Consider the following 17,456-nt stretch of genomic DNA (forward strand, 5'->3'; position numbering starts at 1 on the left):
CATTTGCTCATTCAAATGGCTCTAGCACGGACAGAAAGGAAAAAAAAAAATGTCAGTTCAGTTTCAGCCCAGCCTGCCAAACGTGTCTTACGAAGCTCTAATTAATCCCGCTGATTCATTCAAGTGCAAAAACAACTGAAGGAAAAACAACCTCACAGGCTCAAAGAAAAGGGAGATGAAGAAGAGAGTGTGTGTGGACAGTTCTGGGCTGCTCCGTCAGGCCTCGGCGAGGAGTTGTTAACCGTCTCTGATCTGAGCTTACAGCTAAACCCCCCGTCGCCCCCACATAGTTGATCGCACCTGAACGCCGCCGACCCTGGAAATCAAAGAGCAACATGCAGCCCTGGGTGTTAATGGTACCATCCTCCTCCCTCCCTGCTAACACTGTTTTTCTTTCACTCCCTTCACTCTCCCGCCTTCTCAATCGCGCTTTTCTTCCCCCCTGCAAATGAAGGAAGTGTGGCAGCACACAGAGACCGAGAGAAAGTTGGGGGTCTGAGTTTGGCAGGCCAGACTTTTTCCCCTCACCCTGTGTTTGTTCTGGCTCTATTAAAACATCTACGTGGAGTGGAGGGGAGGAGAGGGAGGGGGACCATGGGAGCAGCAAGGGCACGGCGAACTGGTGATAACTGGCTACGACTACAGTAGTTAATCACCCAACACTCTGGATTGGAAATTAGAGTTGTGTATGAGAGAGTGTGGGCTTGGTCAGACTTGGACTTGCTGTGAGAGGAGATATAAAGGAAACGTTTTGCGTCTTGGGAAATATTCTCTCTCTCTTTCTTGCTGAGAGACACTGAGTAAATTTATAGAACTCCCTTATCCAAGCTGGCCAGAAGCTGTGACCTCTTGAAGCCTCGTCGACACTGACGGTGTTCTTTTTTAATCATGATTGGCATTTTATCCCTTTATTAAATAGCACCAGTGTAATAATTCAACACATAATCCTTCATTGCAGTTTTAGTACAGATTAACAAATGAGTGTTAAACCGTGAACTTCAGAGGAGCTTTTAGCAAAGACTTGAATTTGCTTTGCTTTTTTAAAGTGTGAAGTCCCAAAGGTTTGATCGTGCATCACATCATTAAGTGAAAAGCGAGCAACAGGTGGGCCTTGCAAAGCCGCACACCTTAAATATTAAAGGGTAACTCCACCAATTTGACAATTTGAAGTGTGTTTTGTGTGTATTGACACTTTGTTAGCAGGGATTCTTCGATAGTACTGCAGTGACAGCAGCACGTCATTGGTTTAAGACACACCATAAGCAGGTGGGCCAGTTGTTGCTCGGCACCGAGTCAAAGTGACTAAAGCCAGGCCGCCAGATGTGATGGAAAAAAAGGCATAAGAGTAATGCTAGACCAGTGGACCTGCTTTTCACAACCTTGCACCTATATTACCCACAGTGCAACTTTAACCACTGAGTGACATCACTGGAGCCAGTTTTTCAGCCAAGACCTGTAAACATACTCTCTTGTGTAAAATTGATGGACTTTAATCATTAGGCCTATGTATCAAATCAAAGAATTTTTCTCAACAATGTAGAAAACACTTGCTTGGATGGAAAATTCAACTGCGTCATCTTTACGGTCAGAATCCAGATTTTCAGAGACCTGAAAGACTGTCATCTAGACCTGCCCCCATGGACCTGAGACTCTGACAGACTTAAGAGCTGACTTCTAAACCTGTCTTGACGGACGTGCTGAAAGCCTTTAAAAGAAAAAAAAAAAAAAAAAAAAGTGACTCTGGAAGGAATCTGAAAATGTCTGCTCTAAAGGAAAAGTTCACGCTTCAGACTTTCCTCTCCTGTCCTCATCCTTCTGTCTCCTCCTTCCTGTGTTTCTGATCCGCTCTGCTGTACTTTTCTGCTCTGGTCTCATGCAGCCACACTGAACACAGTCTGCTTAAATTGTAGCTGAAACCTCCAGGCTGTCAGCTTAAAGTTTGCCTGTGGCTACTCTCAAAACCCAGCCCTACGAAAACACACACACACACACACACACACACACACACACACACACACACACACACACACACACACACTGTGATGTCCCACACACCACAAAGTGTACACTTAAGCCTGATGCAGAGGGGATGGAAATCGGAGCACAGAGCGAAGCAAAGACAACACTGAGGACGTGAAGCTCATGTAATGTTCAGGTTCGACAAGGTGGGTGGCAAGAAATTTTCCCCCCCAAATTTGTGAGTAATATTTGTGGCTAAGAAAACGGAAGTCGCAGCGCTCTCTGGAACCCTCGCTGCTTAATACGGAGGAGCTGGGAGGTGCAAAAACAGGCTGTGGAGCGTGCAGACTGATATATATTTCACGTTCACTGCTTCTGGACCAGACGTCTTTTTCCGAAAACCTTTAGAGTCCAGGAGCTGCAGGTTTTTGACATTTGGACAGCTGTGGCATGAGGTAAGCAGTCGCAGGTCATCATGTGTCATCATTAGCTGACCCTGTCTCCTTGATGGCCTGCCATCCTGCTTTACAGCTACTAAGTTAACTGTGGTGCTAATGATGAGCAGCAGTGACGATCGGCCCACCACCGCTGCAGCCCCGCCGCTGTCAAAGGAGGCCCCTGTCCATTTAAACGAAGTCTGTAATGACTGTAATGAGAAGCAAGATCGCTTGCTGGTCTTCAGTCGACAGCAGCACTTTCCCTCACATGTTGGCAGGAAAATGAAAAACAGCACAAGGAGAACTTAATTATTCAAACTTACAAAGTGTGATGTAGCGTCTGGTGTGTTAAAGCTGTTTTTCAATGATTTTGAATTATTCCGATGCTTGGATTAAAGCAGTCTGAAGCTTCAGTAGGATCTCCTCTCTTTTTAAACAAAAACCTTGCATTGAAATAAATATGGTAAATATGGTTTTAATTGTACCAGCTCAGGTTGATTAGCCATTCATAAAAACTTTCACAAATAACTTTTCATTAAAATTATTATCTTGCAACAACTGACTCCAACATGTCCAGATTGGGTTGTTGTTAGCAGGAAATCTAAAAGTTCACAGCTACACAGGAACGTTGCCAACTATCAACCAGCTTTGCATCACTACAATTACGGTAGCATATGCAAAGGAACAATGTTGAACTTCACTCTGTTTGCCGGCAAAAATCCACCAAAACATGTCATCTGGCAGATTTAGAAACTGTTTTATCAACTACCAAGATTGGTGTTCCACATTTTGTAAGTGGCGTCCACGGACACAAATAGTCCGCTCTTGAGAGACAGATCCACTGTCTCGCTAAACTTCGATCAAACTATCTGAATTAGTTAGTGCTGATAAACTATAAACCAAGGCTCTGTTACTACATGGCCTATTTCTCGGCCTCAGAAACATACCTTAGCATCACTTTTGAGCTTCAATGGCACCATGAACTGGAAGTCGCTGCCATTTGTTCGTCTACTGTGAAAATGGAGGCTGAGAAAACCCCAACCAAAATGTATGACTCACACTCCTCTCCATTGCATGGTTTAGCTGTAATACAACATTGTTTGTTGACTAAATCAAGCCCCGCCCAACTCACAGTACTTGACCTATCAGTGGGAGCGTTTATTGGTCCGGTACAGTGAGGTGCATCCTGGTTGTTTGAGCAGAAGGTAATACTACTGCCTCTTCACTCTGTTTGGTCTGGTCATGTAGCAACAGTTTCAAAGATATTTGTGTCATTTGGCCCAAATCACATCCTGCTTTGTTCTGATCCGCACTTATTTTTCCATTTAGTTTTATTACCAGCATTTTCACATCGCCCTCGTCTTTGATTTTTCCTTTTTATCGAGCGTTCCCGAGAGAGAAAATCGCATTTCTTTGTGAGCCAACTGTCTCATCTGCAAATCAAGCTGCAAATTTAAGGGGCAAAAAATGAAAATGAAAAACATGTAAACAAAGGGATGGTAGAAACAGATGTTTGAAAATGAGGACCCGTACGCGCTAAAATGTGTGCGTACGTGCGTGCAGTCGTGTCAGCGTGCGAGTGCATTTAGTAGGTGTCCGATATGTGCTCCGTGCCAGCAGTTTTGCTTCACGGGACGCCACATGGAACGTGGCCCTGGGCCGTGCCATAATGTCATTGAGGAAAATCTTCCAGCTCAACTGCTTTGATCCTACGAGAATCAAACGAACTGAGAATGTTTTTATCCCATAACACTGCGGAGACGTCAACACAAAGCAGAGGAAGCTCGCCAGACACAAACAAAAGTTGGAGTCGGGCGCAGCATTACTTTAGAGACGGAGCACAAGTAGGTCCCTCCCAGCACTGAGAGGAAAACTCATCTCTCCACCGACTTTGTACTGCATGAAGGAGCCTCCTCGTCACCTCTGCCTTCTAGCAAACAACAGAAAAATGCCACGAAGCTGCTGTGCAGTGTCAAATGTTTCTGTGATGATATTAGTTTGTGTCATTTTTTTTCCCCGTCCGTTGGCTTAATCATTTCTTCTGTGCTTTAGCAATCTTCGCAGTTTGTTCCTGGGACGTTGGCTGTGAGACCTGCTGTGAATTGTGAAAAAAACAACTGAAAGTGTAGGTCGTGACACACAACGCAAGAAAGTGTACATCGCTGCTATAATGCAGTTTGTGCATTTTTACAGGCATTTTGTCCACGCTTCAGCTCCCCCGTCGCATATCGTGGCGGAGATTGTTTTCCCCTCAGTAGGACAGTTTCTGTCTTTCTCACAAACAACATGGAAATGTTTTAGTGGAAGGTATATTTTGATACTTAACATTTTGCGTCGTTTGCTTGTATTTGCCACTCCGATCCTGTTTGATTAGGCGCGCACGTTCGTGTTAAGAGATCCGGACTGTGGCTGGTTTTGCTGTACATTCAAACAGCTGGCAGCTGATTGGGCGGCTATAAAAGGTTATATAACAGGAACCAGAGAGACAGATGTGGGTCATTTTCTCTACTGCTCACGTTAGGTGGAAATATTCTAGGGAGACTTCAGCTATTCGACTAAACTCACAAGCGCACACAGGATATTTACTCTTAATTATTTTAACTTCATTATTGCCTTGAAATGAAATGAGAGGCACGGGTTTTAAATCTAGACTTAACAACATCCAAGTTGTGTGTTATAGACCGCATATGGTGTTATTATAGTCATCAACATCTGCTTTAAGTCCTGAGCTGTGATTGGTGAACAGCCCTGTCCCCCGTCCACATTCCAGCTGCGGCCCACGACTGAGTGTACACAGTCTATATTCAAATGTGAACCATGTGAGGTGTGATGGTTGGTCTGAAGGATTTAAAGGCTCGCACTGAATATTCATACAGCCACAATGAGACCAGGAGCAACAAAATTTAAAACTACAGACTGAGTCTTGTTATGAATTGAGTCATTCCAAAATGAAAATTCTGGAGAGGACTTTTTGGGTGAAAATAAACAAACTTTAGGGGATTTCTTGTGCCATGTTTCTTTTCCACAGGTGAAAATTCGAATCCACGTATAACAAAAAAACAACCACGTATGAATTACTGTAATTCATATGTGATGATGTAAATCTGACATGTGAAAATGTGCATTTATATGTGAAAAAGGCCAATCATTTATATCAAGTTCATCAAGAGCTCTGTTGAAGTACATCTGTTATTTTCGAGCAACAATGCATGTCACTCTGCTGCTATCTACATGTGAGTCGTACTCATCCCCCTGTATGCATTCTGAGAAGTACAGCACGAACAGACTGACAGAGGGAAAAGTGGATGGAGGAAAAGCAACTTACGTTGTCCCTCCTGGCAGAGGTGTAGGGAGTGGATCTGGAAAAGAAGACAAGGGGATTTTTTTACAACAGGATAAACAATATTGCTCCCAGATTTCTCCCTGCACACACTGCCAGCTACAAGCAAGAATCAGTCAAGACGACTGTTGCTAAAAGGAGCCAGATCTATGGCAGGGAAAAAAAGGAAGGGAAAAATATGACTGTTTGTCTGAGTGAGTGCGTAAAACACTCGACACAAAGCTGCTTCACGGTGACATTTACATGCCAGTAAGTTTGAAAATGCTTCGCTGGCAGCTGTAGGTGCACAGGCTTTACGTTCTCTTACCAAACTTGACGAACAACACGCCCGTCGTGGACACGGTGCCCTGGGTGTTGGTGGCCACACACTGGAAGTAGCCCGTGTCAGTAGTGTCCAGGTTGCGGATGCGGAGGCGTGACCCGTAGGGCATGGATCGGTACGAGATCCGCCGCGGCTCCTGCACCACCGGGGCGTCGTTCTTCAGCCAGCGCACAGTGGGCGGCGGGTTGCCCGCCACGTGGCAAGTGAGCTCGGCCGTGTGGCCCAGAGAGGTGGTGATGTTGTTCATGGGCCTGTCGAGGCGGATGAAGAAGGGCCCTTTGAAGACAAAGAGGCAGAGGAGAGATGAGAGGAAAGAATTCAAGGGCGATAAAGAGCAAGGAGACAGTCAGAATGAGGAGATAAATGCATAAAAAGGGGAGCCAAGTGAGAAGAAACATCAGGAGTGAGATGATTTAGAGGCACAAAGACAGAAGGGGAGGGAAAATATTGTATTACACAAGGCCAAGAACTAAGGTATAAATCAAACAACACTTTCTGCGCTACTTAAGAGCTGGATGGAAAAAAAAAACAAAACACGCTGCTGTTTAAGAGGAAGTGGTAAAACAATTCAGTGTTTTCAGACATATTCAAGGTCTGGTTTTGCAAGTTACGTTGCGGTTGCCACTGTGGTGACACCTAATTTTATTTTTCATCGTGGCTGCGCAATGCCAGAGGGTTTTCCACAGCTCGCGTCTGAGCTCATGAGGGCAACAACACCTGTGCTGTGAGCAAAAAAAAACCCTGAAGGAGAACAAACTGAGTGAACCTGAGGCTTCCAAAACCATTGTGGACACCCCACCATTGTCATTCAGAAGTGCTTGGAAAGGACAAAGCAAAACATTTTTTGCGTGGTTATCTCCACGACCGCATTTTCCCTCAAGGTGGTCAGAAGAAAACAATCCAGAGGGCCACCTAAGAGCTTAATGTGCAGGGAAAACATTGGTGTTAATGTCAAGAAAAACCTCTGGAAAGTTTCCTCAACCCCAAAAACCCATCTTAAGTATGCAGAAATGCTGCTGGTTACACGAACCGGCCAAAACAAACAAAGGAGGAAAAACACATACAGAGGAATCGCAAATAGGAGTCACACAAGCTTCAATTTGTGTGAAAGGCGAGGAGACTGAGGAGTGAAAACAGAGACGCACACTTAGATATGCACGGACACCCACATATTTAAATATTTTAGTAATTAGGAAAGGCGTTCCTGCACTGAGCCCGCATAACTTTGGACACACCACTAAAAAAAATACATCTCTGTGATTTGGTATTCTGTTCATACAGGTCACAAAAAACATTTCACAGTGGCCCAGTCTGTCTTCCTGACATGGGTTTCCCCCCCACAAGAGCACTGCTGTCCTTTCCAAAGCTGCTCTCTGTCTTGCTCTCCTAATTAATCCGATTATCCTCGTCGTTTAAGGTGAAAAGTACACGACAGATAGGTCCGGTGTGCAGGATTTAGGGGGCAGAAATGGAACATACCTTTCATAATGATGTCATCTTACAAGTATAATCGCCTGAAACAGGAAATGGTTTGTGTTTTTTCGATACCTTAAAATGAGCTTTTTATATTAACAGAGCAGTTTCTCCATGTTGCACCGGCGTGTTGCTACAGAGGCCCAGAAAGGACAAACCCACACTGACTGTCGAGGGGGGGGCTTCTGTGTTTTTTGTGGCCATCAAAGCAGAGGGTGAAATAAAAGAGTGTTTGCTTAATTCAATGCCACCAGATCTTACACACTGGACCTTAAAGCGTAGTCAATTTAAAAGTGAAAGATGCAAGTCAGTGGGAGAAACACAATACCAGAACTCAAAGGTGATGGAAACACTGGTTTGTAATAGTTCTGGTAAGAAGAAGAATTACAATCAGATCCCTCCCTTGAATCGTGGGTTTGATGCCGTGTGTTGCAGGTAGAGTTTCTGCCCTGATTCAAGCCTGTCAGGCAATTATTCCTCTAAGGTCAACAGAAAACATTTGAGCGTCTCCAAGACAGCTAATTTGTTGAGGTCAAGATTTGATTTAGTTGAAAGTTATCTGCTGACAGTGACTCTAATGTTGTCATGTAAAAGGGAGATAATCATGATGATTACTGGAATTCATCAAAATTGCCAGTTCTCGGGACATCTGACTGAATGAACAACCTATTCCTAGAGGGATTATTAAGTTACTGCTAACCACCAGCCGTGACAGTGTCCGCTGCTAATGTTTTCATGTGGGTCTTGTGAGTCGGTGTGTGTGATTGTCATCATTGTGGTCCTGGAGACACCTCTTCCAGCGAGAACGTCCACAGAAGCAGTTTTGAGCTCTGTGACAGGTGTTTACACGTCTCCGTCTCTGTGTACAGATGTTTTCAGCGCGGTAGCGTCCCGAGCTTGCCAGACGCAGTCTTGAAACTTCACAGTTGTTTAGTTGAGATTAAAACAAAGGCCTTCGAAGACGGGTGTGGTCTCTGTGTTGTTATTGTTCTGTGCTGGACACGCACTCACAAAGATATGACTCCAAGTCACGTCTCCCGTTTGCCAGTGCAGTATGTGTGCACACGCACTTCTTCAAAATCCAGTTACGCTTTTTTTCTTGACAGGCACTGTACGGATTACACCCAGATTTAACGCTACTTGGTTAGTTTGAGTTGGTCGCGATGCTTGGTAATTGCTCAGACAATCAGCGATCGAGTTCACAGATGACAAGAGGTCAGGTTAAGGTGAAAGGATCATGTTATGAACCGTAGCAAACTTTTTTTGCATGGAGCGTGCAGGTGCCCTTACTTGGTCCCCTCCGTCACCAGAGCAGCATACCTTGTGGCTGTACGTGCAGCTCGTCTGACATATCGTCATGGGGTGTGTAAAACCAGCACCCACACACACACACACACACAGTCCTCCCTAAAGCTCCTCTAAGCTAAACACAGCAATGTGGTACTAACAAGTGTGTGACAATATGAGGAGACTCCCACCACTGACCGCATCAGCACCACCAACTCTCTCCCTTCACACACACTCTTTATCTGTCCTCCTTTCTGTCTCACACACACACAGACACACACACACACACACACTCTGTTATTTGTACAGTCCTGTCTCTTCACATTACCGCACTGCAGTCAGAGCACAGCCTCCAGCAAGTATATAGTATAAAAAAAATATCTGTTCTATTACCCCAGTCATGATAACATGGTTTCCAAGTATCAACCATCCCACATCCCCCACTTTTCATTCTCTCTCTTTTCCATTGGTCCCCATCTACATCTACCACATCCTCCGTCATTTCATTCAGTCAACAACACACACACACTTAAAGAAAATGTAATACACTCACACAGACTCCTGTGCCGACCGTGTGCTCTAACAAGCCATGAAAATGGATTATCAAGGTAAAATCTGATAAAAACACAAGTGGTCAGATAGCGGGTTCCTCATAATTGAGAGTCAGGTCAAACTCTGATATGATTCTGACCCAAGAAGCTCGCTCTGATAGAAGGGAATGCAAAAGCACAAATGTACATTGTGTGTGAGTGTGTGTGTGTGTGTGGGAGGCTGACTGAAAGGATATACAGCAGCAGCCTCAGTTAATTTGTATCACTCAGTTTCTTCTCATAACTTGTTTACTCAGCTGCTTTGCGTTTAATTTTCCATTTAAACTGTCAGGGCTGATTATGTTAACATTCGTAATCACTTAAATGTCACGAGACAAGCGGAAGGAAGAAGGAAGGAATGGAGCCAGTTTCTTCAAGGAAAAAGCTTTTCTTGTTGCACTTTACTCCGCTGTGTTGTTAACACTGAACTTGTCACATTAACCAGCAAATATAATCATTTTTGCAGTAAAACTAAATGATATATTCTCACATCTATAGCAGGTTTATTGAGATTTGTGTTGACCTTTGCTGGGATGGCGCTGTCACTTTGGTCTGTATTGTGTTGTGCTCCTTTGAATATGTGTCCAGTTGAGCTTTTATTGTCTTCCTCCTTTCTTCAAAACGTTCAGCTTGACCTGCAGGTAAAGCACGCTTTAAACTAATCCCAGCACTGACGGCCGAATACACAGCCCCATCTGTCCTAATGCTGTGGCTGTCGACAGAGGGTGGCTGTCCTTCTAACCCCAAAAAGTCCAACTCAAAAGTCTTATCTATTTGTATTCCGTTGATAATCTAAGTTTATTCTGAACCTTAAATTCTTCCATAATTCACCTTTAGATTAAAAACAATAGAAAAGACAATATTATCAATATTAAATGTTTTACCTCATTCACTGCATTGCATTTTTGCAAACATATCCCGAAAACAAGTCGGTACAGGGGCAACAAAATTGTGAAAATTGTGGGAAGCTTAAAATAGCAAAAAAAAAACAAAAAAACAACCAACCAAACAAACAAACAAAAAAACTGTTTGGAACACTCCCCATGTAAACAGGTTAAGTGGTATCTGGGTATGAAGAGGCATCCTCAAATGGCTCAGTCGCTCACGAGCAAGGATGGGGTGAAGTTCTCCACTTTGAGAAACACATTATGGTATAAAGTATAATACTGCTTGGGCACAGGGACAACTCACAGAACTGTTGTCAGTAAACACAGCTAGGTTGGGATTGCCCTCTGCTTTTATTTACATTTCAGTGTAAATGCAGTAGCCTGGCAGAGGCATGGCATCTGAATATGTAAAAATCCCCAAACTCTGAGATACATGGTTTTAGGGCAGCTCTAGCTGTGTGTCATATGTGACTCACGAAAAATATTTCAACATTCCCTGCAGTCAAGTCATCACCTCTGTCAACCGCACTTACACACACAAAAACAAACAGCCACAGTCAATATGTGAAGCTGACAACCCTGGTAGAACCTGAGGTCACTGCTACTGATGATACATTTGTCTTCATGAGGGTGTGAAATAGTGTGTGTGTGTGTGTGTGTGTGTGTGTGTGTGTGTGTGTGTGTGTGTGTGTGTGTGTGTGTGTGTGTGTGTGTGTGTGTGTGTGTGTGCTTCCTACTGTGTGTGGGCGTGTGTTTTCATTTTTTTTTTTTTAATATCCCAACCATCAACACGCAGTCACGAGGGATCTGCAGGGAATCTGTGCCTATGAGTGCAGTGAACCCAGTCTTGCCTACATGGCGATGCAACACTTCTCCGCCTTCATGTGCCTGTTGAGTCTGACCGCACTATCTAAAAACTAAAAAGCACCTCGTATATTAAATGAGAACAGATTCGCTTATAAAAAAAAAAAAAGTGTTCTTCGCCAAAGGCAAGTGGGTCACTTCATCACCGTCTCATTAGTTGAGTTGATGGAAAAGAAAATGGTCTTTGGAACGGTGAGCCTGCGCACTTCATTAGCCGTTATAATAACCAACAATAAAGCAGTGGGGAGGAGAAGACCAGGGAAGAGACGAGAGGAGACGATGGGAACTGAGGTGAGGAGGAGGAATAGAAAGAAGAGGACGATGTCCTGCCAGTGTCTGTGTAACAAAGACACTCTGTATGTAATCGTCCCGTGGTGAGCGTTGTGGTGTTTGGCACCAGGAGTGCCCTGAAACTCAAACCGTCGCTGCGGACTGTCCCTTTAATGTGGCAGTTGACTGAATGGTTGCCCTGTCATCGAGCCTGCGTTTTCTCGCAGCAGGTTTACGTACAATCCAACACTCACACGCAGGCATGCGAACATAAATGCACGCATGCACGCGACCGCAACACACACACAAACTTTGCATGTTCCGGATGGGTTGAGCAACACCTTTGTGATCTGTGCATGGATACGCGCTGGGTAAGTCACTCGGGCGCAAAGCAGGCCGCTCTCAGCACGACGCAGGCACAGAAACCTGAGTGGCCGCACAGCTAACTAAACACACTCTGAGGATACACTGAGGAGCTGGGACTGTAGCACTGCCAGCTATGGCGAAAGGTGAATTTCATTAAAGTTGGGTCGCTGTCCAACAGGGAGAGGGAGAGAGAGAGAGAGAGAGAGGGGAAAGGAAGTGAGGGAAGCTAAACGGACCAAATGAAACAAAGAAAAAGAAAGAGAGAGAGAGAAAGCCCGGAGGAAAATGAGTTCAGTAAACTATCATCACCCCTGATTTCAGCCCAATAATGAGCCTCTTTCAGCATGATAACTTCCTGCTACTGATGCATACTGATAGAGCCACGCTACCTGAATGCTGTCTGCTCGGTCAATCAAAACCATTCCCTGCCTGCAGACAAAACAAGTGGTGCAATCACCATCCATCCATCAGATAAGAAGCAGATGTTAGTCATGGGGCCGAGCTCCAAATGACACACACACACACACACACACACACACATACACACACATACACTACTGTGAACACATGGGGTAAGCGTGTGCCTTTTTCATATTTTATGTTGTTGTGGAAAAACAGAGCTGTTTCTAGGATTTGTTTGGAGCTGCTCCTCATCGTATTTATGACTTTTTAAACATCCTTGATTGTCACCATAATCATTATCTTGACTAAACTTCTCCATCATGTCCAGAAACTACCGTCCACATTCTTTTTTTTTGTTTTTGTTTTTGTGTACGCAGAATCGGCTGTGGGGCGGATGTTGTGGGAGACTTGGCTTTGCGAGAGATGAATTTAAACAAACTCGACAAAATGAGAGAGCAGGAATGAAGGTCAAGTTCAATGAAGTCTCATGTTGAAGATCTTCCAAGTCAGGGTATTTTAGTGGAGGACGAGGCAGATGCCGGCTCTCTAAGCCCAGGGGGAACCAGAGAAGAGGCAAGATTTGACTGATAACTCTGGGCAACAGTGTTAAGAATATAGCCAGAACCGTAGAACCAGAATCATTTATGGTTCTGACTCAGTTGTTCCTGCGGTGCTGACAGGAGAACAGCAGTTTTAAATCCTTCCTCCACCAGGATCTGCTGATCTAAACCTGGGCAGCTCTAGGAGACGTGACCATCCTCGCCACAAAAGACATAATTTCAATCAGCTGGAAAAAAGAAAAAAATCCTTTTTGATCAAGGAAGGGAAGGAATAAGCTAACCAAGCTTGTGTGGAAGAGCCAAGCAGCTTTAAAAGGCAATTTAGCCTCCATGTTGCATCCCACAGTCAATTTTCTCGGGGTTTTGGACCAGGTGGCATGCATGTTAAATCTGACTTGTTGACAAGACTTGTCCAACGAGCCTGTCAGATGCAGGAGCCATTGTTGGAGCGTGAAACTCCTGGAGATCATGAGCTCATCAGTTCAGTTCTCCCCTGCACGTACAAAAACTAGTTTGGTACAAAAGCACTTGTATTTTTTATTTTAACTCTGTTCATGTTTGCATGATGGCTACCCAATGCACCCTGCGTACCTTGGCTCATTGCAGGCATCCCCTCTAGGGCTGCAACTGCTGACTATACTCATTATCGGTTAATTTGGTCAATAAAAGTCGATGTCTAGAGATGTTTTTGGCACTCAAAAACCAAAATAAGTTACGTAAAGTAAAAAAAGAGCAAGGACACTCCACATCTGAGAGGCTAAAACAGCTTCATCTGCCATTTTTGAATGAAAAACAATTTTTACAATTAGTCAAAGAATGGCTGCAGAGGGGGCATTACATCAGGATGGCAGGTAAGGTAAGAAGCAGCAAACAACAAATGGCAAGAACAACAGAAAGGTGATAGCTTGTTGCAGTTGTGGCTTTTCTGCCACCACATTATATTAATAGTAACCCCATCGATGCTCAAGGTCTGGTGGTCTCTGATGGCCGTTTTATTTTGCAAACTACTGAATACAACAAATTACACCTATAAGCTCAACGGCCTCATTCAGAAGCAATCCGGGCCAATGATGGACATTTCTACCTGTGACAGAAAACTACACTGTCTGCAACCACGGCCCCCGTTACAACCTCTGTCATGTGATCGGCTCTCGCAGCACATCTGCAAACAACTTTGTTTTTGTCTTTTTTTTAAACTTTTCACTGAGCAAGTTGATGAAGTAAGGGGATCGCCGTAGAAGTCAAGCTCAAAGATACTTTGATGATTATGCGTGGCAAAAGGTTTAAAAGATGGTCACTTAATGGCTGCTAAAGAGAGAACTAAAAGTAGGTCAGTGGAAATTATGGAAATGCAGTGCACCTGTGGCTGTCTTCCCACATGTTGAGTAGATCAATGTGTAATTCATTCCTCCAATTATCCTCCACGCTGGCCTACGCTGGGACAATGTGTGTTGTCTGGCTGGCTGAAGGTGACCATTCACAGAGGATGTATAATTTTTAACACGTCATTTGATGTAAGCACATGTAGGGGGGGGGGGGTCACAGTTCAACGCACCGTGTGTTAATGGCACTGCGAACGTATCGTCATGCATTGCTTTTTAATAGACGCGTTCACAGGCCGTCCGAGAAGAGGTTTGTTAGAGATGTGTTGAAATTCAGCCATGCTTTGTGTGTGTGTGTGTGTGTTAGTGTGTGTGTTTATGTGTGTGCATATACCATCACTAGAGGTGTTCCATGAAGTGGTAGCTAGCACACTGGGGTCTTGGGGAAACTCAGACCCTGTAAACAGAGGAAATGGAGAAGACTATTAGCATGTTTTCTGACTGTCGTGCCCTCCAACTTTCCAATGATGTTTCAAACGGTGGATCGCGAACCCTGCAATTAGAATAAATGTGGAAGAGTGAGTGAAAAAAAGTATGTGCCATGAGCTTCGGCCCTACTCGCAAATACAGAAGCAAAACACTGGAAATGACACAGGATGCCTGTTCGTTGGGAAGTGAACTTGATGCACAGAATCAAAAGTCATCCGGTGGTGCTGCGTGGGGAAGGCTGAGGGAGGCTTCACTTCTATGCAAATATCCTCTGACATGCAGAGTTGCAACGGAGCGTTTTGATTACCTTGGCAGAAAGAAACACACTTATTTTCTACTCTGACTCAACAACATAAAAGTAATCAAAACTAAATAGGGGAAAAAATGATTGTCACAGTGAAAAACAAGCTAGCAAGAGTGCCAGTATAGTGAAATCAGGACTAGGCAGCTGTTCAGTGGGACACCCCTGTAGCTCAGTTTGTAGCATGTGCCCCATGTGTAGAGGCTGTGTCCTCGCAAGGGTTCAAATCTGGCCTGTTCCCCCTTCGCTGCATGTCAGAAGGTCTAAAGCCACGAAAATGCCTTTAAAAAAAGTTGTTCAATCAGAGCAGAGTAGGTCAATCAGCAGCCCAGTGCTCAACACATCTGGAAACCTCCCTTTTGCCCCTTTTCACTCTGGACTTAAAAAAAAAAAACCTGCTGACACCCGTTAACATCTGGCTTTTATCTTCAGAGTTCAAATGACTCTGCATCACAGGTATTTATCGGCTCCAGCTCTGATCGGCAGATACTTGATGCCACTTTTCCAACACGATGTCATGACGATTGTTGAACGTCTGCGAACTGAGGGCACGACTCTGGGGCTTTTGGCGACACAAGTGCGACACACCAGAGAACAAGAATTACCGAAAATCTAATCAATCTGAGAGTCCAACTGAACGTTTCTGCAAAAAGTGAAGAAATTCTCTCAAGGTGTTGTTGAGATATTGCATTCTCAAGAATGGGACGGACAGATCTATGGATAGGCTACATGTACATCAGATTATTGCGGAGCTCGTCCACTGGAAATGGGAAGGGAGTCAATTGTTTATTTTTTGCAGGTTTATCCATGTTTAACACGCATACTAAGTTTGGTTTAAAATGGGATTTGTGTCTGTATATGTGAACAAACTCTTCAAACATTAACAGCAGTCAAACAAAGTCAAATGACAAGGTAAACATATGTATGGTTGCTTGATGCTTGAATCAAATTAATTATCATATAAATAAACACAACGTTGGAGCCACTTTCCTACATGTGCAAGACTGCATACAGACGCAAACCAATCAAGCATCAGGTGTTCAGAGTTTTCCATCTTAAATACAAAACAACAGTGGTGATAGAATTGTACACGTGCTGGTGTGGATCAAAGGTTTGAATGTATAACAGGGAGCCTATCAGCGGGCCATGTGGATCTAATGCTGCATTATTACCAGCTGACGACAGAGTGGCCCTCTGTTTTTCATTTCAGGGGAAAAGAGACAGAAAAATGGGCTTCAGTTTGCCCTGCCACAGGTCAGAAGGTGATTCCTGACGAGTGAAAGAGCCTGCGCAGGACTCAGACATGAAGGACTGACAAGGATGGAACCTGAAAACAGTTTTATCTTTGCTGATCCTTGGGACACCGGACGACTGACAAACACTCAACGCATTTACATTATCCCGCAATTACAACGAGTTCTGCTTTTCAGGCCGAACCCAGTGTGTGCAGCCTGGGACAGTTTAACATGATGAATGAGCAGATGGCTGCCAGCCAACTGAGGTCATGAGTCTTTACATTCACAAGCTACCCAACCCAAACTTATCTGCGAACCTAGCCTTCCCTGAGCGCACTGTTCTTGCACATGTTCTCGCAAACAAATTCAAAAAAAGAGCTTAATGATGAATTTACGAATTGCAGCATTACCACTTGTGCGTGTGGTGTGCAGGGTGACGGTCCGGGTGGGTGAGGAGGGAAAGTCTGCAGTCAAACAGGCGCCTGACATGGGGGTCATGCTAATTGGGTGATAATGTGTTGTTTCACGCGTGCTGTGTCAGGATGGTAACGACTTTGCGGTGGTGCTTGTGAAATGAGCTGTGTTAATGAGCATGAGCTCTGGGCCTCTGCACCTGTTGGTGAGGGGAGTCTGGAGGCTCTGCGACCGGATGAAAACAACCCCGGCTCGCAGCTTTATGAGTTATGCTTCAGGTTGTTGCAGATATGCGGCAGCACTGTGGGGGGCTGACGTGTTGTATAGACAGCGGTGTTTTCAGTGCTCAAAGGTTTTTCAGCACCATCCCACAGCAGCTGCTAAAGAACAACAACGACCGTCCCGAAATGTTGGTTCAACTTTATTATTAGCATTATCTGTAGTTAAAAGTATTAGCATTCAAGTTCATTTTACTTCAGTACATTTATTTGCTGTAACTGTTACTTGTCAATTTAAACACAAGTTAACGGTGCCATGGTCCTCTGATAACAGAAACTCTTTGTCCTGCTGTTGGTTTAGCTTGATTAGCTTCAAGGTCTTAGCTTCACAGTTGTTAGCTCGTTTAGAAAAACACACCGTGGGGACTCTTCTGCTCGCTGCCAGCTAACAGCTAACTCGCTCTCCTAATGCCAACTTTTGCTCTGGTGTTCATTCAAGTTCCTGCGAGCAAGATGTTGATTGTTTGAGTCTCAGTCCAAACTTCCCAGTTGTTTTGGACGGCAGCCCGACCTATAACCCCAAAGCATCAGTATGACTATCGTACTGACAGCAGCTTTAAGGTTTCTCTTTATTAAAAGGATGTCTGTTTTTTGGACTGTGAGAAACTCTTCTTCCCGTGGTTTCCTTTCCCTTTGGAGTTGTGTCGTGGGACCCAAAAT

General features: G+C 44.4%; 1 protein-coding gene across 2 annotated transcripts in view; it reads right to left on the reverse strand.

Annotated features, from left to right (window-relative positions):
* The window catches only part of ror1 (receptor tyrosine kinase-like orphan receptor 1), a 136,904-nt gene that overhangs the window by 31,102 nt on the left and 88,346 nt on the right, over positions 1 to 17,456 (reverse strand). Inside the window, exons 2-4 of one of the 2 annotated variants that reach the window (XM_037115700.1) lie at positions 14,474 to 14,536; positions 6,044 to 6,334; positions 5,722 to 5,755 (exon numbers count right to left, since the gene is read on the reverse strand). In XM_037115700.1, coding sequence (XP_036971595.1) covers positions 5,722 to 5,755; positions 6,044 to 6,334; positions 14,474 to 14,536 — 388 coding nt within the window. The remainder of the gene's footprint in view (positions 1 to 5,721; positions 5,756 to 6,043; positions 6,335 to 14,473; positions 14,537 to 17,456) is intronic. The other variant, XM_037115701.1, reaches the window with a different exon arrangement.

This window comes from Acanthopagrus latus, chromosome 11, assembly GCF_904848185.1.
Source record: "Acanthopagrus latus isolate v.2019 chromosome 11, fAcaLat1.1, whole genome shotgun sequence".
Lineage (NCBI taxonomy): Eukaryota > Metazoa > Chordata > Actinopteri > Spariformes > Sparidae > Acanthopagrus > Acanthopagrus latus.